The sequence below is a fragment of the Cannabis sativa genome, chromosome 1 (assembly GCF_029168945.1).
Source record: "Cannabis sativa cultivar Pink pepper isolate KNU-18-1 chromosome 1, ASM2916894v1, whole genome shotgun sequence".
Taxonomy (NCBI): Eukaryota; Viridiplantae; Streptophyta; class Magnoliopsida; order Rosales; family Cannabaceae; genus Cannabis; species Cannabis sativa.
Genome location: NC_083601.1, coordinates 34,303,390 through 34,329,590, shown reverse-complemented (window position 1 = coordinate 34,329,590; position 26,201 = coordinate 34,303,390). Strand labels below are relative to the sequence as shown.

The 26,201-nt window shown below is 39.2% G+C and overlaps 2 protein-coding genes across 4 annotated transcripts; one reads left to right on the top strand and one right to left on the bottom strand.

Annotated features, from left to right (window-relative positions):
* Window positions 1-8,653: 8,653 nt before the first annotated feature.
* Window positions 8,654-10,222, bottom strand: LOC133034182 (uncharacterized). The gene is made up of 2 exons (XM_061109222.1): window positions 9,457-10,222; window positions 8,654-9,364 (listed from the first exon to the last, which is right to left on the bottom strand). Exons 1-2 carry the CDS (start codon window positions 10,210-10,212, stop codon window positions 8,654-8,656), a joined length of 1,467 nt encoding a protein of 488 aa, XP_060965205.1. The 5' UTR covers window positions 10,213-10,222.
* Window positions 10,223-14,144: 3,922 nt separating this feature from the next.
* Window positions 14,145-15,976, top strand: LOC115706278 (uncharacterized). 3 transcript variants are annotated; one of them, XM_061108283.1, is made up of 3 exons: window positions 14,145-14,551; window positions 14,944-15,262; window positions 15,666-15,976. In XM_061108283.1, exons 1-2 carry the CDS (start codon window positions 14,311-14,313, stop codon window positions 15,255-15,257), a joined length of 555 nt encoding a protein of 184 aa, XP_060964266.1. In that variant the 5' UTR covers window positions 14,145-14,310; the 3' UTR covers window positions 15,258-15,262; window positions 15,666-15,976. The 3 variants fall into 3 exon arrangements, with proteins under 3 accessions (XP_060964266.1, XP_030489729.2, XP_060964267.1); XM_030633869.2 differs by having other exon boundaries at window positions 15,659-15,976; XM_061108284.1 differs by having other exon boundaries at window positions 15,650-15,976.
* Window positions 15,977-26,201: the final 10,225 nt, after the last annotated feature.

Genomic DNA, 26,201 nt, shown 5'->3' with positions numbered 1-26,201 from the left:
GTCTACTAAATTGGGCCTTTGAGTTCATGTTGTTCATAAGATGATAATGATATGCATGTAATGTTTTGTAGTTAAATTAATGAAAGAAATAATGAAAATGAAAATTCTCTTTTGAAGCTCCTCAGAGAAAAGTATTGATGTATAATAATACAACTCACAAGTCATCAGACTTTCTTTCTTTTTTCTTGTTAACATTAACATGGTTAATTTTAAGATTATACTTTAGTACTCTTGAGAGTTGGCATAATTTTTTTTTTTTTTGTGAATAAAAATTTAAATGATGAAACTTCTTCAAAAAAATTTCTTTCAACTTTTTGTTTTTCCAGTATGTAGGATAAAAATAAAAACTCTAAGTTAGTTGAATATTGAATTTATTTATTTATTTTGAAATGGACAATATTAGATTCTAGGTAACGTAACAATGCATTCATTCCTAAATTCGGATAATTATATAATACACTATTTTTTTTTTTTTATATTTTAATGTTTAAAGATTTTTTTTTTTGTATTTTTACATTCTATAAAAACAACAAGAAAACTACATAACATGAAAACTACATAAAGTAAATTTACAAATAAAAAAAAATAACATCAAAACAAAAAAAAAAAAGAACATGAAATAATAAAAAATTAACAACAAATTAATAAGAGTAAAACATAAAAATATATCAAAAGCAGGACCGGCCCAAACATTTTAGGGGCCTTGTGCAAAATTTTAAAATTAGGCTCTTTGAAAAAAAAAATTATGTACATTTTAAAACTACAATTCTATTACTAGTTTTTTTTTTTTTTCTTACGATTGGTTCATAAATTTTCAATTATAAATTTTTTATTTATGTATATATAATAGAAAAAAAAAATAGGCCTTTTCTTAAAAAAAAAAATAAAATAAAAATGGGGGTCTTGTGCAATGGTCAATCTGTCCCATACTTGGGCCGACCCTGATAAAAAAAACTATATTTTTGTAAATAAAATCATAAAAATATTTGAAATTTCGTACAATCGTATTTTTATAATTTTTTTTTTTGGAATATTTTATGTATATAGAAAATAATCTCACCCAAATTTCTAATATATGTTTGTCATAATGATTTACGAGGAAGTAAAAGTAATTTATGAATTAAATAATACAAACGTGAAAAATGAAACTTTAGCAAAAGTAATTTATGAATTAAATAATACAGAAAATGAAACTTAAAAATAAGAAGAATATATATTTTATTTTGTAGAAAATAAGAAGAATCTTTAAGAATAAATTTTGTTAAATTGAAAACTGTTGCTCCTAAATTCGCCCAATATACGTGGACCAGTCAAGAGGGGACACGTGGATCAAATTATTTGGGAAGAACTGCTAAGTCTTTTTATGACACCAGGAAGCGTTATTCGCATGGATCCCGGAGGATATACCCGGAGTACAAGGTACTCCCGGAAGTGAGCATAGCTTGAAGGCACTCCGGGACGTGTCAGGTCTCTCCCGAGAGATCAAGTCGCATTTAATGCTGCATGGGAGGAAGCGTGTTGGGACTGTAACACGCAATAAAGTCTGACAGCACAACCCCCAAACAGCAGCGCTACAGTAATGATCATTTAAGTCTAGCGACGGCTACTCTGCGAAGAGTCACGTCAATCATAAGACAAAAAGGACATTCTCCATAAAAACCCTACAGCACCTAGGGATTTGACCATGCATCACCCATGGTATATTCATCGGAAATGCCCAACTTTATGGATACTTATAGACACATGTGTAAGAACAATTCTAGGGATTGCCCCACCAAAACACTATAAATACCCCCTCAAAGCTCATTTAATGGGGTCGGAGAATCTTGGTTGCTAAAGAGCAAGAAGAGAAAAAACTCACCAAGAACATTCCTTGTATTAAAGAGAGAAACATTCTCCCAAGTGTAGAATCTGTATTAAAGATATCCATTAATAGCAGTGGCTCGTGGACTAAGGCTCATTAACGCCCCAACCACGTAAAAAGTCTTCATCTCGCTTTCTTACAGCTCATTATTACAATCCTATTTTACTAGTTGCCGAAAAACTCGGTCAACATTTTGGTGCTTTCATTGAGAGCTGAGGAAAGCTGCTTCACAACAAGCATTTAACTTCACAACAATGGGGGAGACAAGAGCTACACGTCACCCTCGCCCTCTAGAAGACGCTCAAGACCCCAATGAAGAGGATGTAGCCTCAAGGGCAGCAGAGGAGTCCGAGGAAGAAGTTCCAGATGAAAACCACGAGGAACACCTCGACGAGTACGCTTACGATGATGGAAGCTACCAAGAGCTGGTGCTCCTCAGACAAAAAGCTATCGATCACGAAGCTGAGATCGAAGCTCAGAAAGTGCAAAATCAAAAGATGCATGAGGTGATGCTAGCCATGCAGAAAGCCATGGAGGCGGCTGGCATTCACGTGCATCCCAAGGCAATGGCCGCTGGACTCGACAGGGACCCAGCTGCGTCTTCGCCTAATTCCCAGCAGCAAAGGCCTAGGGAACCTAGCCCTATAAGGCACCCTGCTGAGGAAAACCAAACAAAAAACCCTACTTCTGCCCCTGGTCGAAAGAAAAAGGCGCAGGATCCGCGTAAGGTCCGCTCAGATTTCCCTAAAGGGAAAGGTCCGCAGAGGGGCAAGCCCCAAAGGGGGAGTCTTGGCCCTCAGGATCGAGGGGACCGGAAAAGCGTTTCCGTGCACCAGGAACCAGGGGGTAGAGGAAGAGGAGGACAGAGATGTCCACCCATTGATCTGAGAAATCAAATCAATGGGAATCAAGGTGACCTCCGGGATCACCTTGATCAAAAGATACGGACCGGAGTCTCCTCGGGTGCGTAAACGAAGGGATTATGGCGAGCTTGCCATCCTTCGAAAAGATATTGCCGAGTCTCCGGAGGCAGAAGGGAGATGACTCCGACTCGGACAGTGAGGACCGGGAGCCTTGTGCCAAGCATATCCTGGAGGCGGAGCTCCCTAAAAACTTCAAGATGCCCGAAATGGCGGCATATACTGGGAACTCCGACCCCATCGATCACTTGTCACGATTCAACCGAGTCATGACGGTCATGCGGGTCAGCAATGACGCCAAATGCCTATGCTTCCCCCTCACTCTGAGCGGTTCGGCAGAGGAATGGTTCAAGAAACTAGAACCAGGATCGGTGGGATGTTGGAACAAACTCCAAACCAACTTCGGAGACAATTTGTCGCCGCCGGGAAGGTCAATTTGGAGGTTAGTGCCTTGACCAACATCAAGCAACTACCCACCGAGACCTTGAAGAATTACATCGAGAGGTTCGAGAGGAAGCCTCGAAGACCAAGAAGGTCGACGACGGACAACGGCTTGCGCTTCTCCAAGCGAGGATCCGCACCTTTGGGACTCCTTCAGGAACGAACTACGACGAAGGCGGCTGCTAGCCTTCAGGACTTCCAGAAGCGAGTCCAAAAATATATTAACGTCGAAGAAGCCCAGATCGTGGCTTACGGAGGCTATTATCCCACCGGGATAGCAGGATACATGCCGGGAGTATCGCCCTCGGGTACTGTCCCGACCGCGACCCCTCCGGTTAGTGGCATACAGTTTTCTGCTACTCCCGGATACAACCAAGCTCTGCCCCCGGCATCTTCCCATTACGGCAATCCGTCCGGGGTGAATGGACGGGCTCCTTCACAGGCTGCCCCAACCGCTAGCTTAACGGGCCCTACCCGGGGTCTAGAAGCAAGAGGTCTTCCAAGGGCGGCACCCGAACGGGAGAGAAGCGCCAAAAGAAGGGGTACACACCCCAATACACCCAGTACACAGAGCTCACGGACTCTCAGGAACGTGTCTATTTTGCCACAAGGCAGAACACGCATTACCGGAGACCCCAGCCATTGTACAAGGACAGCTCCCGGAGAGATCCGAGTAAAAGGTGCGAATATCACAACGACATTGGCCACAGCACCAACGAGTGTAAAAATCTCAAAGATGAGATTGAGAATCTGATCCGGTTGGGCCACCTCTATGAGTGGATCAAGAATAGGTTACCCCACCTTAACCCGGGCGGGTGGCGGGGGGCATGCCTTCGGGAACACCGGGGGTACGGCGGGAGCATTGCCTCCGCTGCTCCCGCAGTGACACCCGGCATATACCCGGACTACCGCCCCGGCCTAATGGACGGGTAGCTATGATCTCCGGAGGTCCCCATATCGGAGGTAACACTCGAAAGGAGCGAAAAAGATACGCCGAGGCCGCAAGGCACAGTGAGGTGTGGGAGGTCACTCAACTCCCAGCTCAAAGGCCTCGGCTAATGGACCAGCCCATAACGTTCACGGAAGAGGACGCCAAGACAGTGCGTTTTCCTCTTCACGACCCGCTGGTCATAGAGACCCCCATTGCAAATAAAGTAGTGGCTAGGGTCCTGATTGATAATGGAAGTTCCGTGAACCTGCTCTTCAAAGAGGCCTTCACTGCGATAGGGTTGACCGACCGGGACCTCTCTCCTAGCGGATCGCAGCTCACAGGGTTTAACGGGACAACTCTAATCCCGATGGAAAAAGTCAGGCTCCCAGTTACCCTGTGCCCGGATACTCCCCAGAGCACGTTCAAGTATTGCACCTTCGTGGTAGTAGACTGTCCAACAGCCTACAACGCAATCTTAGGCCGACCGGCCCTCGTCGACTTTGGTGCAATAACTTCCATCCGACACCTATGCCTAAAATTTCCTACCCAGGAAGCCGGAGTCGGAACGGTGAGGGGAAATCAAGGGGAGGCCAGACAATGTTACAACGTTGCCACCCACTTGCCAGTGCTCATGGTCCGGGGGCCCCCTGAAGTAGAGAAGGCCGAAGAAGACGAGTTGGATCCTCGTATAGGATCCGAAAGGGTCGTAGAACCAATGGAGGACGTCGAAGAGATACCAGTGTGCGACGACGACTCCACCAAAGTACTCCGGATAGGGAGAGGACTAGATCCGGAGGAAAAGGATAAAATAATAAAAACACTGAAGGGCGCCATTGACATTTTTGCATGGCGCCAAGAGGACATGACCGGCATCAGCCCTCATGTCATCACCCATGTCCTCAACGTCAACCCGGACATGCCTCCTATACAGCAAAAGAGACGCCCGCTCGACTCGGCGAAAGCCGAGGCCTTAGAGAAAGAGGTGGATAAACTTTTGTCCAATAGCATGATCCGCGACGTATACTATCCGGAATGGCTAGCCAATCCGGTCCTGGTGCCCAAGCCAAACGGGACTTGGCGGGTTTGCATAGATTTCACAGATCTAAACAAAGCCTGCCCAAAGGACTGCTTTCCGCTGCCCAGGATTGACCAGATGGTGGACGCCACCTCCGGATTTAAACTGCTATCTTTCATGGATGCCTATGCTGGGTACAATCAAATAAAGATGCATACGGCAGACCAGGAGTGCACTAGCTTCAGGACCGATAAGGGGGTATATTGTTACCTAGTCATGCCTTTCGGACTGAAAAACGCCGGAGCAACCTATCAAAGAATGGTTAACCGGATGTTTAAAAGCCTCACAGGACGAAACATGGAAGTATATGTAGACGACATGCTCGTCAAATCCAAAGCATGCAATAGCCATGCAAGCGACTTGGAAGAATGTTTCGAAGTCGTCCGGAGATACGGCATGAAGCTCAACCCGAAAAAGTGTACCTTCGGGGTCAAATCGGGAAAATTCACAGGCTTCATAGTCGGCGGAGGGGGATTGAGGCGAACCCGGAAAAAATCCAAGCTCTCCTGGACATGCCATCCCCCAAAAAACATAAGGACGTGCAAAGTTTGACCGGAAAGGTAGCCGCACTGAGCCGTTTTATCTCACGATCCACGGACAAGTGCATACCCTTCTTCAACATACTGAAGAAATGCCAAAAGTTCGAATGGACGGAGGAATGCGAGGAGGCATTCAAAAGGTTAAAAGACCATATGGCCAAACCTCCTATCCTATCAAAGCCCGTCCTTGGAGAAGACTTGTTCCTTTACTTGGCCGTCTCCGAACATGCGGTCAGTGCTGCATTGGTCCGGGAGGAAGAAAAGATTCAGCACCCCGTGTACTATGTTAGTAAACGCATGATAGGGGCCGAGACAAGGTACCCGGTAATGGAAAAGCTAGTATTCTGCCTCCTGATGGCATCACGGAAGTTGAGACCATACTTCCAAGCCCATCCGATCAGAATTTTGACCAATCACCCACTCCGGCAAGTTCTCCAGAAACCTGAAGCCTCCGGAAGACTCCTCAAATGGGCAATGGAACTGAGTCAGTTTGACTTGCATTACGTGCCCCGGATTTCCATAAAAGGCCAAGCCTTGGTGGACTTCATCACCGAATGTAATGAAGCCGAGGCAACAGCCAATACTCCGGAGCCACCCATCCCCACTTGGAGAGTATTTGTGGATGGAGCTTCAAATGAAAACGGTTCAGGAGCCGGAGTGGCTATGATATCGCCTACCGGGTTGCGGCTCCAGGCAGCACTCCGATTCAACTTCACAGCTTCGAACAATGAAGCCGAATATGAGGCCCTAATAGCAGGGCTAAAATTGGCTAAAGCTGTAGGAGCCAAGAGAGTGGAAGTCTACAGCGATTCCCAGCTGGTCGTAAACCAAGTATCCGGAGAATACCAAACCCGCGGCGAAAGGATGGCCGCGTACGTAACAATAGTTCGAGAACTGCTCCACGAGTTCACGGACTATAAAATAGAAAGAATCCCCCGAGAAAAGAACGCTCACGCGGACTGTCTGGCTAAGCTAGCCTCGGACACTGAGATCGAAGAGCTGGGGGTAGTACCCGTGGAACGCTTGGCAGAGCCAAGCATCAAAATAAAAGAGACCACACAAACGGTTGGGCAAGAACCCAGCTGGATGGTCCCCATCATAAAATACATAACCACAGGTGAGTTGCCCCAAGAGAGGGCAACGTCTCGAAAGATTCGATATCGGGCTCATCGTTATGTAATGATGGATCAAATTCTCTACCGAAGAGGACTCGGCATGCCTTATTTAAGGTGTGTATCGGACCCTGAAGCTAGACAAATCATGCTGGAGGTCCATGAAGGGTTCTGTGGAGATCATACGGGAGGACCCAGCCTCTCAAAGAAAATATTGAGGCAGGGATACTTCTGGCCAACAATGAAAAAAGATTGTATAGACTATGTCCAAAAGTGTGACTCGTGCCAAAGGTACGCAAACATACCGAGAGCCCCTCCAAATGAGATCACGCTGATGACAAGCCCCTGGCCCTTCGCGGTCTGGGGCATAGATCTCATCGGGTCTCTACCTACGGGAAAAGGAGGGGTAAAGTATGCAATAGTAGCAGTGGACTACTTCACCAAGTGGACGGAAGGCCGAGCCTATGAAGACAATAACCGCTAAGAAGGCGTTGGACTTTGTTATCAAAAACATAGTGTGTCGATACGGCTTACCTCACAAAATAGTCTCGGACAATGGAAAGCAATTTGATTGCGAGGAATTTGCGACTTCGCAACCAACACGGAGTAGTGAAAAGCTTCTCCGCGGTAGCCGGCCACAAACAAACGGCCGGGCGGAGGCGATCGATAAAATCCTAAAGGTCACCTTGAAAAAGAAGCTACTGGCTTGTAAAAATAACTGGCCTGAAGAATTGCCAAGGGTATTGTGGGCCTACCGGACGACCCCCAGAACCACAACCGGTCACTCGCCGTTCTCAATGGCATACGGTTGTGAAGCAATGGTCCCGGTGGAAACATTATTCCCATCCCACAGGAGAACGACCTACGATCCGGCCACTAATCAGGCCCTGCTCCAAGAAGCTCTGGATCAAGTCGAAGAACTCCGGGATGAGTCCCAAATACGGATGGCCGCTTATCAAAAGAAGGTGACCAAGTATTTTAACTCCAAGGTTAAAAACAGAAAGTTCGCTATTGGTGACATGGTCCTAAGAAGGGTCTTCCCAGCCACCCAAGAACCCGGAGTGGGGGTACTTGGACCAAATTGGGAAGGACCATATGAAATCGAGGACGAAATCGGTTCTGGCACTTACAAGCTGAAAAGAATGGACGGAACTACTGTCCCAAGAGCCTGGAATGCCGATCACCTCGTAAAATACTACCGGTGGCGAATTAAACTTAGCTTTTGTTCAAAGGGTTTGTACCGTCCAAATGTATGCCTCCTCTATATTAAATAAAGGCGAGTGCCTTGAAAACAAAGTTTACGTGCCACTCGGGGTACTAGGGTATACGCACGGACAAACAAAAACAAGCTAAGTAAAATATCCTGACCCAAAGGGCAGGTCAAGCTAAGTAAAATATCCTGACCCAAAGGGCAGGTCAAGCTAAGTAAAATATCCTGACCCAAAGGGCAGGTCAAGCTAAGTAAAATATCCTGACCCAAAGGGCAGGTCAAAAAACATGCGCAAAAATAAAGAGCGTAAGTATGAAAACCTGAGCCAAAGGACAGGTTGAAATATATAAAGTGTGAAAAAAAAGATCGCACATATATAAAAATAATAAAATATCCTAGCCCGAAGGTTAGGTCATACACATATAAATGGCCCGGGGACAGGCCTTAAATTGTCTCCCCTTCAAATAAAAGCTGCCGCCTGTATGTAAATTGTTCTAAGGCAGCAGCAAGTATAGACAAAGAAAAAAAAAAGAGTTATAAAGAGAACGGGGACAATCTGGGTCAATAATATGGCGGCTCGGTCGGCCGCGGCGGAAGACGAGGTCCGATCCGTGCCTCAAGCTCAGCATCAAGCCTCTTCTTCTTTTCCCGAAATTTGGCAATCATGTCCTCGGGTTTGGGATAAAAGGAAAGCTTGATACTCTGATCATTGGTGGCCCAAGCCATGTAGACACCATCATCAAAGCGCTTCGGGCACCGGGCACAGGAGACGGGAGAAAGGAGCTCGGCCCTCTTGGCCTTCCTGATAGACTGATCTTTGTAGTCCCGAAGCTCCTTCAACTCCGCAGCCAGAGCGGCCTTGGATTCGATATCCGACTGGTGAGTCTCCTCTAGAGACCTCACCTTGGCGGCCATTTCATCCAAAGCCTCCCTGGCCTCCCGAAGATCTCGCCTAGCCTTCTCGGCAGCCTCGGTTTGAGCCCTTAGCTCCTCCTGATGATGGGCCTCCATCCTGCCTCTCCGCTGGGCCTCGGCCTGGATCATGTCCTCCGCCTGAGCCTCCCTCCGGATGGCCTCCTCCTCCCTGGCCTTGGCTTTCTCTTCCTTGGCCTTGGCCGCTGCTTCCTGGCGCTCGGCAGCCTCTTGATAGATCTGCCTCTCCGCCGTGAGATCCTGGAGGACCTTCCGGACGTCATTCATGTCCCCAAAGTCGGACAGAGCGAAGCCGTGGTTTATGATATTCCTGGAGAGGCGACCCGCCTCAGCAGCAAGCTGAACCATAACGGGGTATAAGAAAAAATTTCTCAAAGAAAACAAAAGGCAAACAACAAAAAAGGAAATGCAAGAAATTGCGAAGTACTTACCACTGTGAGGGAATGGCTGAGGTCCTGGACCTGGAAGATGGAGTTCAGAGAAGCGCAGGTGGCGAACCGTTTGGGCGCACAGCGTGTAAGCTGAGAAGCGAACTCACCGGTCATTTCCGCGGCAAAGGGAGCCAAAGTGGGCCCTAGGAGGGGACGGAACCAGTCCGTTAGAGGGTCCAGGTTGAGGTTCCACGGATCATGATAGTCCGGATGATTGATACTCGCCTCAACCTCGGCCCGCAGAATCCTCCTAAGGGCCTCCACCTCAGCATACCCCCGGGAGTACTCATCCATAGCATAGTTGTGTTTAGCTATGCGAAGCTCTTGCCTCACCTCATCCCCCGGGACCGGGGTAAGATCAATGTGAGGAGGAGCAGGATTTTCCTCCATCGGAGAAACCCCGCCGTCTAGGCCATGAGCGGGAGTGTCGGCCCTCCGAGGCCTCTTCGGCTCGTCCTGGGCAATCATCTTGCCCTTACGCTTGCGAATCAGAGCCACTTCAGGCTCCTCCTCGTCCTCCTCTGCTACCACTGGAGGGGCTTGAGGCTCTCCAGTACCCTCGGCGGCTTCCTCCGAGAAGTCCCACCCTTTCCCCTGGCCTTCTCCCGGAAGCACCTCCTCGTCATCCACTAAGTCGATGGTTTCGGGAGGAGCGCCGGAAGAAACCTTCAAGGAAGGAGCCGGGGGAGAGGGGGTGAAGGCCGGAGGAGCCACCGGAGTATGGACCCCGGCAAGCCGTTCCGAGATGGCGTCCATGGAGGCACCTGTTCCAATAAAATAAGCAAGTGTTAGAAGTCCGTGAGAAACTACTTACAAAAAGGTGCAGCAAATAAAACTACTCCTACCCGGACTCCCTAATTCGGCCCTAGCAAAGTCCTGAACTTTAATGCTGGCAGCATCATCTCCAAGATAACTGTCCGAGGGCCGAAACCAGCTAGACGCTATGTAAGCCGACAGACCTAAGGGGATAGGTTCCGGAGGGCCGGGGCCCATCCGGGACCGACCTAGGTAATCTCCTAAGTTTGTAAAATAAAATTCCTTCAAATGATCCCCCCACCGGGTCGACGGCATCTTAAACCTACGGAGACGCTCGTCGAACCCTATGGGCCTACGACTGGTATATTCATCAACGGAAGGGACATACTGAATTATCAAAGGAGACTTACCACCAGCACCAGAAGTGCTAGCACCGGGAGCACCCGAGTTTGGTTCGGGGACTGAAGGCTGAGGCCGGGAAGTCTGGTTCTCAGAAGAACCTTCAAGACGAAGGGGCCCCCCGGCGGAAGGACCTCCAATCTCTTCTTGAAGAATCTTGTCAAAAAATTTTGCCTCGGACTTCCCGCCAATGGCTTGGCTCCTTCGCACCACCGGGCTCCCCACGCGAAGCCCTCTCCCAGAGGCAGCCTGGGCACTAGAATACGCCTTCTCCTGGGCCTTCCGGTAGAGATAATCTTGGTACTTCTTCTCTGCCGTAGCAATGAGCTCATCCCGGAAGGCCTTCTCCGCAACCGGCGCCCTCACGTTAGGGCAGATGACCTTGGAGAGGTTGGAGTCATCCACGGATTGGCGAGAAAGGATAAGTTTAGCCTTTCTACAATTCTCCGTGGTGACCAGGCCCCCGACATCCAGATCGGCATGGTCGTAGGAGGCGAAGGCTTGGGCCCTTCGAAGGAAAGCCTGAGTGGTGAGCGTCCGCTGGTAAGGTGGGATCCGCACCCACTCCGTGAGAAGCTCCGGATGGTCCACGGCCCTAAACCCGGAGGAGAAGAAAAATCGGTGGCGGTACTCCTTAACATGAGTACACTTTATTATACGGAACCACCCCTTCGTTAGCAGGGTGGATCCGGAACCCATAAAAACCATCCTTAAGTTTGTCCCCTTTCTTGGGGACGGATACAAGTTCATAAAAATATAAAATCTCCGCCGGGCTGGGAGACCCCCAGCCGCGCGCGGAGTAAAAAATAAATAAGCCTGAGAGCAGGCGGTAAGCTTGAGGAATAAGTTGGTATGGCGCAAGGCCGACAAATACAAGAAAATTAACAAAATAATCCTGGAGCGGGAGCATTGCACCGGCCATCAGATGGGTCTGACTCCAAGCCCCGAAGCCATCATAGTTGAGGTTGGGCGTCTCCGAGTCACGAGGAGGCCGGTGGAAGGTCCCTGAGGTAGAGGGTTTGATCCCAGCCACATTAATGATGTTCTCTAGCTGGTGAGGGCAGGTCAGGGTCGATCGAAGCTCGGCCGCTTTCCAGCCAGTGGCGCGGGACTTGTACCCTTCCTGGGCAACAGGTCCCAGAGAAACCTCCTCCAGGGTGGCAATGTTTTTCCCTTTCTTCTTCGAAGACTTCGAGCCGGAAGCAGACATGTTATGCTCTGAGAAAAATAAAAGAAATAAAAAAAAAAAACCCAGCAGTTAGGCTCCATACCAAACCCTAAATCAGAAAAAAAGGGAGTGGGGTCCCCTAACCGTGGAAAGAGGCCCCCTCCGGACACGTGTCACACAGGAAACTCAAAAGAGGATCCCCGAACAAGTGTCGGGTGCAATAAAATCGCAGTAAAAGTGGTTTTGCAAAAAGGAAAAGAAAAGAGAAAAGTCTTCCTATGCCCTAAGCAATTGCTAAACGAAGGATACACGGCCTTCTTCAAACAAAACTGTACGCCTACAACAGAGGCATGACAGTGGCGACTCTACAACTAATACAGTAAAACGTAAAGCAGAACTCGAAGAACTCAAACACCCACACTCCAGAAATCTCTAAGTGCGAACCCAGAAAACAAACAAAATAAATGTAAGCATGTTCCTAAAGATGCAAAAAACTTACAGTTGATTGTTGAACTGGGGTACGGGTATGGTTGAGCGAGGAGTTGAGAAGCACGGCCAAACCGAACCTTTGGAAAATTACAGGAAGTGTTTAAGTGTTAAGGCGGTTTATGCTACTTTGAGAAATTTTCTCTCTGAGAAATTCAAGCAAAAATGGTAAGGAATGGAAAGTAACCGAAGTGTAGGAAAGGTGGTGGCTTTTATAGGCAAAAGTGCATGAGGAACAGGCGTCTTCACCTACCAATCGTACGGCAGGGGAAACGCGCGATTCGAATTCCCAAAAGATCAACGGGCTAGATCAATCTACCATTAAGGCGGTGCAAACGTTTGAGTATCCGCCTGACACCATCAATGCGCCGCATCAATCATGGGGCGTGAAACGAATCGACCTCTGCAAAAGTGAATCACTGCATTTAATGCCATTATTAGACACACCGTCACGCGCCCCCAAGTCGTATCATAAGACCGAGGAGGCGGCTGGAAACATTCCTGCGAACCAACGTATTGTCGCATTAAATAACATCATTTAATGTGCCCCCACGCGCTCGAGGCTCGAGCTGGGGAAACGAGGGGCCAACTGGAGACACTTGAACAAGCCTTGGTTTATTTTTACTAAGTAAACAAGGCTTGGGGGGTAAATGTTGCTCCTAAATTCGCCCAATATACGTGGACCAGTCAAGAGGGGACACGTGGATCAAATTATTTGGGAAGAACTGCTAAGTCTTTTTATGACACCAGGAAGCGTTATTCGCATGGATCCCGGAGGATATACCCGGAGTACAAGGTACTCCCGGAAGTGAGCATAGCTTGAAGGCACTCCGGGACGTGTCAGGTCTCTCCCGAGAGATCAAGTCGCATTTAATGCTGCATGGGAGGAAGCGTGTTGGGACTGTAACACGCAATAAAGTCTGACAGCACAACCCCCAAACAGCAGCGCTACAGTAATGATCATTTAAGTCTAGCGACGGCTACTCTGCGAAGAGTCACGTCAATCATAAGACAAAAAGGACATTCTCCATAAAAACCCTACAGCACCTAGGGATTTGACCATGCATCACCCATGGTATATTCATCGGAAATGCCCAACTTTATGGATACTTATAGACACATGTGTAAGAACAATTCTAGGGATTGCCCCACCAAAACACTATAAATACCCCCTCAAAGCTCATTTAATGGGGTCGGAGAATCTTGGTTGCTAAAGAGCAAGAAGAGAAAAAACTCACCAAGAACATTCCTTGTATTAAAGAGAGAAACATTCTCCCAAGTGTAGAATCTGTATTAAAGATATCCATTAATAGCAGTGGCTCGTGGACTAAGGCTCATTAACGCCCCAACCACGTAAAAAGTCTTCATCTCGCTTTCTTACAGCTCATTATTACAATCCTATTTTACTAGTTGCCGAAAAACTCGGTCAACAAAAACTAAAACAAAATGTGGTTTAGCGATCTGTAAATAAGACTGCCCATTGAGTTGTTAGACCGTTCTATTTTATGTCAGATTATATTTTTAATGAGCTTAATGCTCCTTTCGGTTTGATTTCTATTGTAATGGATGAACTTTTTTTTTTTTCTTTTGATTCAAGCGTTTATATATTACACAATACATAATTTGGTACTCGAACCTAAGACCTCCAACACACACGCACCCTCCTATGGCCACTTGAGCTACCCTCAAGTGGTTATGGATGAACGTTTCACTTGAATAAAATACCATTTCTATTTCAAAAAAAAAAAAAACAAAACAAAACAAAATCTGGTTAAAAAAAAAATTATAAGTAAATATATGATGAGAGTAATAATAATGACACGTGTGTTCATTTGATTGGTGAAGTGAAGAAACAGCAGGGAAAGTAACAGGAGGAAATAGAGTGCTTCACATAGACGACGCACCTGTGCCACAAGACAAGCCTATTTCTCTTTCAACTCAATCATCCAATATTGAGCTCCATCCACTCGTATCTCGCTATCTCTCCCTCTCTCTACTCTCTCAGATCGCTCTCTTCGGAGCTCGGATCTTCATCTTCTTCGCCAATGGCTGCCGTATTCGAAACCCTAACTGTTCCTCGCTGTTCTGCTCTGCCTTCCCGCGCTCTCTCTCCGATTACAACCTCTTCGGCTTCTTCACTCGCCGCCCGCCGGGCCTTGCCGCAGGTCAGAGGCCTCAAGCTCGCCCCCACTCGCTCTCTAGGATCGGTTAGTTCCGCTCCTAGTTCGAGAATTACTCGTCGCGGTGGACTCGTCGTCTGCGAGGCTCAGGATACCGCTGTTGGTGGTCAGTATTCTATGCTTTACATTTTATTCCAGTGATTTCTCAGAATTCCTTTTTTGTATTTTACACTAGCTCTTTTATCCAGGAAATTAGGAAATGATAACTTCTCCTCACATATCTTTTGTATATTACAGTTTTTCATTTCCCAATTTTGATCTAGATACTGGACTTTTTAAGTGTTAAAAAAATTCAGGCAAAATATGCATTTTTATATTAATAATTGTTAGGGATTGAAATTAAAATTTTAATAAACACTTAGAAATTTGCATTTGCATACATACATGTTTGATCATTATGTGTGTACTATCAATGAAAGCAAGGTTAGAACCAAAGTAATAGGCATATTTTGAGGAACATGTCTTAGAGATTAGTTACATTCTTTTTGAAAACTTCAGCGGCTCCTGTAACCGACGCATCGTGGAAGTCCCTTGTGCTTGACTCTGAATTCCCTGTGGTCGTTGAATTCTGGGCACCCTGGTGCGGGCCTTGCCGTATGATTCACCCTATAGTTGATGAATTGGCAAAACAATATGCTGGAAAGGTCAAATTCTTCAAAGTAAACACTGATGAGAGCCCTACAATCGCTACTCAGTATGGTATTCGAAGCATCCCAACTGTTATTATGTTCAAGAATGGTGAGAAGAAAGAGGCAATTATTGGCGCTGTTCCCAAATCCACTTTAACCACAAGTATAGAGAAATTCTTGTAGAAGTGGTAAGAATGCCTTTGTCAAAACTCGAATTTAAGTATGTACTTGTAGTTTTTGCTTCGATCTTTTTATTCCAGATTCTCAACTCTAGCTGTTTTGCATAATAAACGCCTCTCTTGTACAGTTATTTGATTCAACTTTTTTCTGTCTTCGTAAAATGCTAGCTATTAGATAATTTTTCGATTAAACGCTATTTCTAAATTATTATGTTAAAATAATATATCTCTTTACCAACTACACTACTTATGTTATGTTCATGTATAAATTGATGACTTTAGTAACTTAGTAAAGCTCTTGAGCCTGTTTGAATCTTGTGAATTAGTGAATTTGGGGTAACATTATTGTGAATGTTGACTGACTCTTTACATGGAGGAAAAAATATTAATCTTAAGCTAATGTAGAATAAAGGAGATCAGATTGGATAGCTGTTGAAAGTGGAGCAGAAGATGGGGATTGTTTGGGTGAAGTTTTATTCTAGGACGAAAAACCAATGATCTTTCTGGTCTTCAGACAAATTCAGAAACAGCTTAAAAGAGTATAAAGCTGACCACTAGGGTGCTGAATATTATGGAGTGATTAAACTGATATTTGTTCAAGACTTCAATTGCATTGACAGGAAAGGCTGGACTTTTAGTTTTTCCAAACACGTTTAGACTTCAAATCTGGACTTTACTATTAATTCAAAGATGTTTATTAGTGTTTATAAAATTTCCACAAAATCTCTAGTTAAATTCCAGTATTTCTCTGAGTTTGTGCAACTCTAACTCATTTGCTCAATTCAGAAACTCTCTAATTTGGACCTTCACATTGGCAACCATGTGTACTACTTGTCCTCTGTCTGGATGGTTCATTTTGTAAAATCGGCATATACATAAGTCATAGATGATTTATTAGAACCCCAGATTAGTTGACTGAGCACCATTTATTAGCACTTACACTTCCCAACCTTCCTTTCAACCGAGCTAATATTTCTCGTCTATATCAAGTAAATGCAAAATTTCTAAGCAATGTTTCTAGAATGAGATGATGCCGTAGTGTATGCTGCTTCTAATTTAGTGTGATGTATTTCAATTTTCTCCATCAAAGTTCAAAGATTGGCAAAAGACAACCAGTAGATATTATTTTACGTTCTTTGCAGAAACAATGGTATAAATATGTGCACGTGTTTGTAAATGTCAAAATGATCAATTCAACATAAGACATGGTTCAAACTTCGAAGATTCATTGAAGAATTCCCATGTCATAGTCAGGGGTTCGCTGTCTTGTTTCTAGTCGAATTTACTAATCCGTAATAGTCACAACAGGATACTATGACCCTGGCCAAACCCAATTTAGCACTCTTTTTCATTCTCCAATGGTACAAAGAATATTTTATATTGTCTCTTAGGATTTCTCTTCTTATATCTTTAGTCATTTTTTCTCTGGCCAGGCTCGTCGACCCTCCCTTCGTTTGGGCGTGGCTTGGTCAGGATCTGTGGTTTCGCTATCGCGATTAGGTTTTAGCTATTGCGATTAGTTTTGTCTTTGTGACACAATTTTGAGTGTTTTTTGTTTAGGTTACTACGATTAGTCTTATCTATGTGATATGATTTTGTTTTATTTTATTTCATTGTTAGTTTGTCTTCTTTGTTCTTCGATGCCTCCCAGTCAGATTGTTGTTAGTGATTGAGAATAACAAGTTCTTTACAACTGAAAAAGTTGTTAGTAGTGTAGTTATGTACCTTGCATAATAAATGAGTGCTCAAACTAAGGGTTGAATGGATCTGCTACAACAGATCTACTGTTGTATCTTTTGAGCAGTAGATAAAACTAAATATAGGTATTCTTAAGGTTAATTGTGATGCTCTAATATTTTTCATTTGACTTTATTTAATATCTTTTGTCAAATGATTCGGGAATCAGACAATCAATTAATTAGCTCATTTATTTATTTTTATCTTACTTGTGTTTCTAATAAGGGAGATGTTTTGATTAGGTTGCAGACTATTAATAAAATTGCACGATTTTTTAAAAAGAAAAAAAATTAATATCTTCTCATTTATTTATATATTTTGTTTCTTTATAAAATAATAATTAAGAATAATTTTATTTAATAAATTAATTATAATTATTAAATAAAATACTCTTAGCAATTATTTTTTTATATTCTAATTATTATTATATTTGTAACAAAAAATTTCAATTACAATTCATTCATCATGTTAAAAATATAGAATTTATTTCTTTTTATACTTCAATGCAGTTTTTTTGTTTACATTATTACGAGAATTCACATAGCAACTAATGGAGCAACTTAAATCACAACTAGAATTCATAACAATTCACATAAAAACTACCAGAGCAACCTAAATTATAAACTTTTAAAAAATAAATAAAAAATAATATTTAGGATAATTCTCCTAAAAGTAAATAAAATACTTATTATTTATTTTTTTGTTAAGGCATAGGCTAGGGTTTCACAAAAACTTTATGAGAGAAAAGAGTGCCTAAGATATATTAATGTCATTCTGAATTACATTATAAATATACTTCGGGTAGCCAGACCACCAAATATAATCACCTGACATTGAAAAAACAAGCTTAGCTAAAAAGTGTGCAACATTATTGGCCATTTAAGGACAAAAACTAAAAGAGGTATACCAAAAGAATCAAAATGAGCAAGGATAGCTTCAATGACACATCCTAAATAAGATTGATCAACATGGCGTGAATTGATAGCACAAACCACATTGGCACAAACTCAATGATCACCCCTTGATATCCAAGTCAAACACACAACAAAGTGCTAGAGTAGACTGCCAAGGCTTCAACAACAACCGATTCCAACATCCCTCTCCACAATTAGGTACTGGACACTAAGATAGTACCATGAGTCTCATACTACTCCACCCACTCCAGCCTTTTTCGCAACAAGATCAAGGCTTGCATCATAGCTCAACTTTAACACACCCGACACTGGTTTCTCTCAATGACATACCCCCGACGACTCTCTCACAATATTGAAAACAATAGCATGATAATCATTAGTGTTGATTAAGATTTTTGGCAACTATTAATTAGAGTTGTTTTAATTATTATAAGAAGTTTAATACGAAGAATTTTTACGTGGTTGGGGCATTAATGAGCTTTAGTCCACGAGTCACTATTATTAATGCAATAACTTTTTACAAACATTTTTTCACAATCTGTTTTTCTAATCCCTTAACTGAATATAGTTGAGGGTATTTATAGCCTCATAAAGATAGTGAAAAGGTTACCATTATCATAATTATATGAGTATCACTTGCACAATTTCCTAAATTTGGATAATAGGGCAGTCTGGCTATTTTGTATAACACGTAGACTTGCTATAGGTATTTGGTGAGATAGACTTTTAGTTTCTGCTGATGATTTGACTGTTCATTTTGCAACTGTCATAAGGGATATTGAATAGTGTGAAATTAGAGAATGATGGGTTTAAACCTCTGATACGTATTTTTAAGGTAATTTGCAGATGTTTCTTCCATACTGTATTTAATGCGTTTATAGTGACTTTGGTCCGGACTCGCGGAGTCTGGATCCATTCCTTTTTTCTTACCACATCTCCAGGTAGATTTGACTCTCAGAGTTGGGATAGCGCAGCTTGCTCTCCTGAAGGGACTTCTCGACCGCGCCTAATGATTTACCTTATAATTTTAGGAAATTTTAACATAATTATTCCTAGAGCATCGATCTCAACACCATGTGGCCAGCTCTTGACTTGTCACATATTTTAGGAGAAATTATGGGCAACAATTAGCACCAAGAGAAGCTTAAGAATGTACCACGAGGATAGTATCAAACTTTATACATGACTCACAAAGGATTGACACATTTGTAACCAATATTCAAGCTTATTTACCCAACATGGCCAAATTAAAATCTCGTAAATGATGAAACTCAAGACCCACATGATGCTTATGAAGACACAAATTCTTCCAACTCAGCTAACTCACTCCACACGTTTGAGACTATCCCGAACTCCACTAGTATTAACTCATCATTCCTTCCAATTTATTATATGTATCAATAGGAAGCAAGAAAATTGGCATAGAAAAAGAAGGCAGAGTTTGAGCAACGGTCTTTAACAACACCTCTTTTCCTGCTTTTGACAACAATCTACCTTTCCAACCATAAATTCTCTTTTGAATCTTATCTTTCAAAAAGCCAGGAATATCATTTTTATTACGATCCATTTTACAAGGAAGGCCAAGATACAAACTATTTGCCGACGCCTCCATCATCCCAACAGATCACACATCTTAGTTTTGGTAGGCTGAGAAGTGTTCATTTTAAAGAAGATTGTCGACTTAGAATAATTAACACATTGACCCGAAGCTCGTTCGAAAACTTGCAACAAATAAAGAATGTTTCGAGCCTCCATTTCAATAGCTTTACAATAAATATAACTATCATTAGCAAAAAAAACATATAAAAAATAACAAGAGCACTATTACATACACGACACCCATGAAGAGCCCCCCTTCTTCAAATTTCTCAATAAGTGAAGAGAAACCTTCAACACAAAGAAAGAATAAATTAGGGGATAACAAATTACTTTGGCAGATACCTCTTCCTAGAGCAATAGGCCCTATCTCCCTACCACCATAAGTGATCAAGTAAGTGACGGTATAAATCAATGAATAAACCAAGTCCACCACACGAATATGAAATTTATCATCATAACACTAGCTAAGAAAGGACCACTCAGACATTATTTTTTTGTCTAACATATTCATTTTTATCTTTTTGCTCACATACTCGGATCCAAACCTGGACCTAGACCCAGCCCCGAACACAGACCCTAGACCTTGGACCCCGACTCCAACCCCGGACCCGGACCCTAAAACTCAACCCAAACTCCGGACCAAGACCAGAACCCGGGCTCAAACCTCGAACCCGAACCTCAACCTAGACCCCGCTCGAACCTGGACCCTAGACCTAAACTCTAGCATGGGTTAGGAGTTCGGGTCCAAGTTGGGGTCTGAGGTTTGGGGTCCAGTCCACGCGAGGTGGGATGGGTTGTGGTATGTTGTAGAATATTGATTTTTTCTTTTTTCTTAAATAAAATCTAAAAATTGTTTTAAAAAATTAACATAAGTCAAACACGAGTAAATTTTTAAAATGACAAAAAATTATTTTCTATTCTCACTTTTGAAAATACAACTCTAAAAATTAAAAACTAAAATTACAGCCAAACAATCTCTTAATATTTGAGACTATAATTTAATAATGTGATTGGATGCTTCCATCATGTATCCTATATTTCGGTATCTAAGAATTTTTTTTAGTTTTTTTTTAAGTTGTATACGTTATAATTATTTAAAATATTTTGTAAAAAATTTAAGAAATTTGGAATAATTTGCAATATAAAAAGTAGTATTAAAATATTTTATTTCACACGCATATATAAATTAAGAAAGTCACGAGCACATCACTATACCTTATTTTTAAAGTGTTTAATTTTTTCGAATTTCTTAAAATTTTGCAGCATGTCTTAAATAACTATAACGTACATAATTATAAAAATAAAAATAAAAATTAGACTAATTTTGTTTAGATGCTAAAATAAATATGAGCTGAATGAACATCTTTTTAGAGGTGCACCATGGAAGTTTCCATTATTTGTAGTAGTGTGCGCTATAAATAATAATATTTGTTAATAGTTTTCGTTTTCTTCAATCAAACAATTTGTTTCCATTCTCTGATAACTTTTCTTTCCCTCCAAACATATATTGCAAAATGACTTAATAAAATACAAATGCATGCCGAGTTGATAATTAAATCAATATTAGTAAGCCTGATTAATTAAAAAAATTGACCAACAATGAGAAATACAAATCAAATTAAAAGGGCTATTGTTTTACTATGCATATTTAATTGATCAATTAGAACTATATATATTAACCTACATATATATAATGAAATCAATGTTAAAATATATATTTATTAATTTTGTATATTAACCCTACCTCACTTATATAAATATTTAGTTCAATTATATATGCTTTCGAAAAAAAAACAATTATATAATTTAGTTCAATTATGACTTATGATAGTCACAGTTTCTAGTAGCAAAGACTTTCTTTAAACTAAGCATCTAGAATATGTATATGTATCAAGATCCATCCTCAATACAACAATTACTATAATCCAAATTAAATTATCAATATTTATAATCTGCTCGGGCTAATGAGGAAAGAAAAATCTCTGATATCGAGTCATATATATTTGTTTCATTGGGCGCTGTATAATCTGTAGTTATAAACTATGTAGTTAGTCAGCTTGATGATAAACATTATACGATCTAGTTATATAAATATACATTTAAGTCGTTTTCTTCTGGATGGTCAGTTGATCATGATGGGTAGCTACCTATTGTATTACAAACGTATACTATTATTATTATTATTATTATTATTATTATTATTATTATTATTATTATTATTATTATTATTATTATTATTATTATTAACATGTGTCAAATTTATTGCTACAACTTTTAACATGTGTTAAATTTAACACATTTTTCAAAACATAATTTGAATAGTAATTATTTTTTAAATATGCTAAAATTACTAAAAAAAATCTTATTTTCAATCACAACAAAACTTGTGACTAAAAGTAAAAAAGTTAAAGCTAATTATAAATTATCATTTTTATGTTGTGACTAAAAGATCCGTGATAAAAAGTTTTAGTTACAAAAATTACAATTGTTTGTAACTAAATATATTTTTAGTCACAATACTTGTTGTGACTAAAACTAAATTAGTGACAACTTGTATTTAAAACTTATATTTTAGTCACAAGTAATATTTTATTGTGACTAAAAGTTACATTTAGTCACAAAAAAATATATTGTGACTAAAAAGTTGTCACACAATATGTAGTAATTTTTTGTAGTAAATATAGTAATATACTACTTTTTTAACACTATTAAAAATGCTCATAACAAGATCTAAAGAAAAAACTAATTTAACCAAACAATGGCAACAAAATTTTTAGAGCCAATACAATGCTGAAAATTAAGTACCCTAACACCAAGTCCGGTCTTAGACTAGGGCTCACTCCAATTAGGGGCCCAAATAAAAAAAAAGATTTAATAAATATACATTATCTTTTTTAATAATTTTAAAAATATCTATTGTTATAAAAAGAATAAAAAAAAATTATTTTTTAAGGCGTAAATTAACTAGGGCCAACTTTGTCTAACACTTTCTAATTCTATAATAGCGTAAATTCTTGTAATCGTACTAAATTCAGCCAAAAGCAAATTTATCCAAGGCCATAATAACTCTTTGACAATCATTCTAAACCTCTACTATAAAAAATCTCAGCCTTAAACATAGTTGAAGACCATGGAAATGTTAGAGATAAATATTACATGATGGAAGATAAATAAAAATATATTACAATTCAATTATAAAATAATACAAAGATTATAAAAAGTTGAATATTACATATTTGTTATAACAATATATACTGCCACCATATTCTATAGGGGTGTTCATCCGATCCAATCCGTACTTTTTTGGTCAAACAACATCCAATCCGCACTAAGTGCGGATTTCATATTTTGGATCCAATCCGATCCGCATAAAAGTTTAAATCCAATCCAATCCAATCCGCAATAGTGCGGATTGGATCGGTTATTTTTTTCATAATAAATTATTTAATATTTCCTAGAAAAAAAAATTAAAAAAAACTATTGTTTCTTAATCTCCAATAATAATCTATTTTCATCTCTATTTATATACAAATTAAACCAATATACATATATATCAATATATATATATACTTATCTTTAGATTTACACTAAAATATATATGTATCTATTACTAAAATAAATAAGCTAGTATATATATTTAAACTTTATGTGTATCTGTCTATGTGAATAAGAATTATTATTTTTTTTTGTATTTTTTATTACAAAATAAATAAAATGCACCAACTCAATATATTACTAAAAAAGATTAAGAAATTAGAAGTTTGTGTCTTTTTTTAATTAATATATATTATATATTATATTTTTTAAAAATATATATCTTTATATATTAAAAGTGCCTATCTAACGACATTTCTTGGTTTAACATTCTTGGTTTAACAGAATATACTTAAAAATAAAGGAATATTCTGTTAAATTTAACGATTAGGTTTGATCTTCCGTTAAAAAATAAACTCAATAATTAAACCCAAAAAATTAAACAATTTTTTAAATAAACAATCTTTTAAATATTAATAATCTCTTTTTAAATTAAAAAAATCATCCTAGCCACATATCTCTCTAACAAACCTATCTTGGGAGAATATTAATAATTTTTTTATTTATTTTTTAAAAAAGAAAAATATAGATAAAATATCTAGAAAAGATAATATAAAAGAAAAGATAATATAAAAGATAATATTATTAGATATGAAATGAGATAATAGAACTTTTTTCAATTAGAAGATTAATGTACATTTTACTATTAATAACATACATTATTATAACACAACTATGTTTTACTTACTAAATATACTGACACATATTTTATTTTTATAAAACAAATCGTTCAAATAATTATACTATTTTAATTATTAATTAAAATAAAAAAACTAAAATATTAAATAAAACTAACACTACGTGGCTTGGCACGTAATAATCACCTAGTATATAATTAAGTGCGGATTGGATTGGATCGGTTACTTTTTGAGGTCAAACAACATCCAATCCGCACAAGTGCGGATTTTAGATTTTTCAATCCAATCCAATCCGCACAAGTGCGGATATCCGCATTTTGCGGATTGGATTGGATTGGATCGTGCGGATTTGATTGGATCGGATACTTTGTGAACACCCCTAATATTCTATATGAAATATGGTTATGTAATTTTTTTTTTTTGATTTAACAGTATTTTTTAGTTTTCAACGTTAATTTTAACAAAATATATTACTACTTAATAGAATATTTATTATTAATTTAATTTATAATATTATTATATACATCTAAAAATAAAATTATGTAGCAAAATATACTTTTACATTACATAATATTTTTTATTAATTTTATAATATTATATATATATATATATCAAAAAGTAAAAATTATATAGATATTTTATATAAGTAATTTTAATTTAAATTTATAATACTTAAAATATTAATGTAGATAATTTTAACCTCATTTTTAACTTTGCATGTTTAACTTTAAATTAAAAGAAGAGGCGATTCTGCAAAATCAAGTACACAAAGATTCACTACAATATCTCACTTGAGTTTTATTGTACATAAAATATGTATATATACAATCACATCTAAATAACACACCAATATATAAGATACAGTAGCTAAAAAAAAATTCAAAAATCAAAATCTCAAACTTATTTCAAAAATTAAAAAAATACATTATCTAATTATAAAAATTAAACATTCATAAATTGTACTCAATATCACCTAATTAAACTTAATTAATAAAAAACTAAATTTATATACATTACATGTAACATTGCCTAATATATGTGTATATATATAGATAAAAAAATAGATTACATAAAATATAACATATATATATAATATATATAATATGAAGAAGGTTAGTAAATTCTACAACTCACTCCTTATTGATCATGATGATAAAGTAGACAATGATTGCGTGGTGTGGAGTAGACTCCATACTCAAACATAGATTCATTCTCAGGTAAATGATGAACTCTCAATTGATTTGATGACTCTCCATACCAAGAATAAACTCCAAAAGTTATAACTTTTTTATACTCTCTTTATTGTTCCGTGTGTAATAATTTTGTAAGAGTCATGATTATTTGTTCTTTATTTGTCATTTCTCCGTTGAGTTACACTACACAAAAGTTTGTGGATGGTGACACTGTTAAAAATTGTTACTTTTAGTCCCAACATACATTTTTTGTGATATATTTTTTTGTATATTTAGATATAAATCTTTTATTGTTCACCATGTCATTAATATAATTAAATTAGGATATAAAAGATCGATGTAGGTGTGTAGGCAGGAGGAAAATGTTCTTTAAAGATAAATTTATTGTTAATATTGTGAACAGCAGATAATGTTCTCTTAAGTTTTGCCCCATGTAATGATGTTGTTTGATTTAATGAGATTTTCTCATTTTATAAAAAAAAGGACAACATGACAAGAAAAGAGTGAAAACAATGCTAATAATTGTGGTTACTTTTGTATATTATCAACGAAGTGATATGATGAATTGAACTAATGTGCAATGCATGACCAGGTCTTTGAATATATATGAACTAATGATTAAGAGTGAGCATAAAGTAATAAATAAATCACCACCAACCCTATAATATTAATATCTGCCTATTGAAAACTGTATAATATCTCCCCAAACTATTAATTAAAATTATCCACGAACATTTTTGCAAGAAGAAAATTCGGTGAGAACTATTTAATGAATTTTTCATTTTAAAATATTGATAGTGTGTCCACATATATACACATACTTACACATACATTGTATTTGTATTTGTATACATATTTGTTTTTTTTTTTAAATAACGGAGAACACGATTAATGTCAGACTAATAATAATTAATAATAAGTTTGTCGGCTTTGTACCTAATACATATATGTCATGATCTAATCAATGTTTATTCAATAAGAAAAAAAAAACAAAAACAAATCTGATCATATGTTTATTATTGTTCATTTTTAATATTTTTATATTTAGTTTATATGTACGTATGGAGTTCAAATGCTCTGATTCTTTCTGATATAGAAACGTATTGAAGAATTAATGCACTATACTATTCTGCTTGAGCTTGAAATGTTTCGAAGGTTAGACTCGAAACCAAAGCTTAAAATAACTTACGACACTACCCAAACTCCGAAAAAAATAATAGAATAAGACCGGATGTAAATTTTTTATATATTAAAGAATAATTTTGTGATAGAT

What these genes read in the sequence shown, in the direction of transcription:
- LOC115706278 (XM_061108283.1), top strand. Translation starts at nt 14,311, where the DNA reads ATGGCTGCCGTATTCGAAACCCTAACTGTTCCTCGCTGTTCTGCTCTG. An exon ending in TCAGGATACCGCTGTTGGTG is followed by an intron (nt 14,552 to 14,943) that starts GTCAGTATTCTA and finishes TGAAAACTTCAG; the next exon opens with CGGCTCCTGTAACCGACGCA.
- LOC133034182 (XM_061109222.1), bottom strand. Translation starts at nt 10,212, where the DNA reads ATGGACGCCATCTCGGAACGGCTTGCCGGGGTCCATACTCCGGTGGCT. An exon ending in TCAGCCATTCCCTCACAGTG is followed by an intron (nt 9,365 to 9,456) that starts GTAAGTACTTCG and finishes GTTATGGTTCAG; the next exon opens with CTTGCTGCTGAGGCGGGTCG.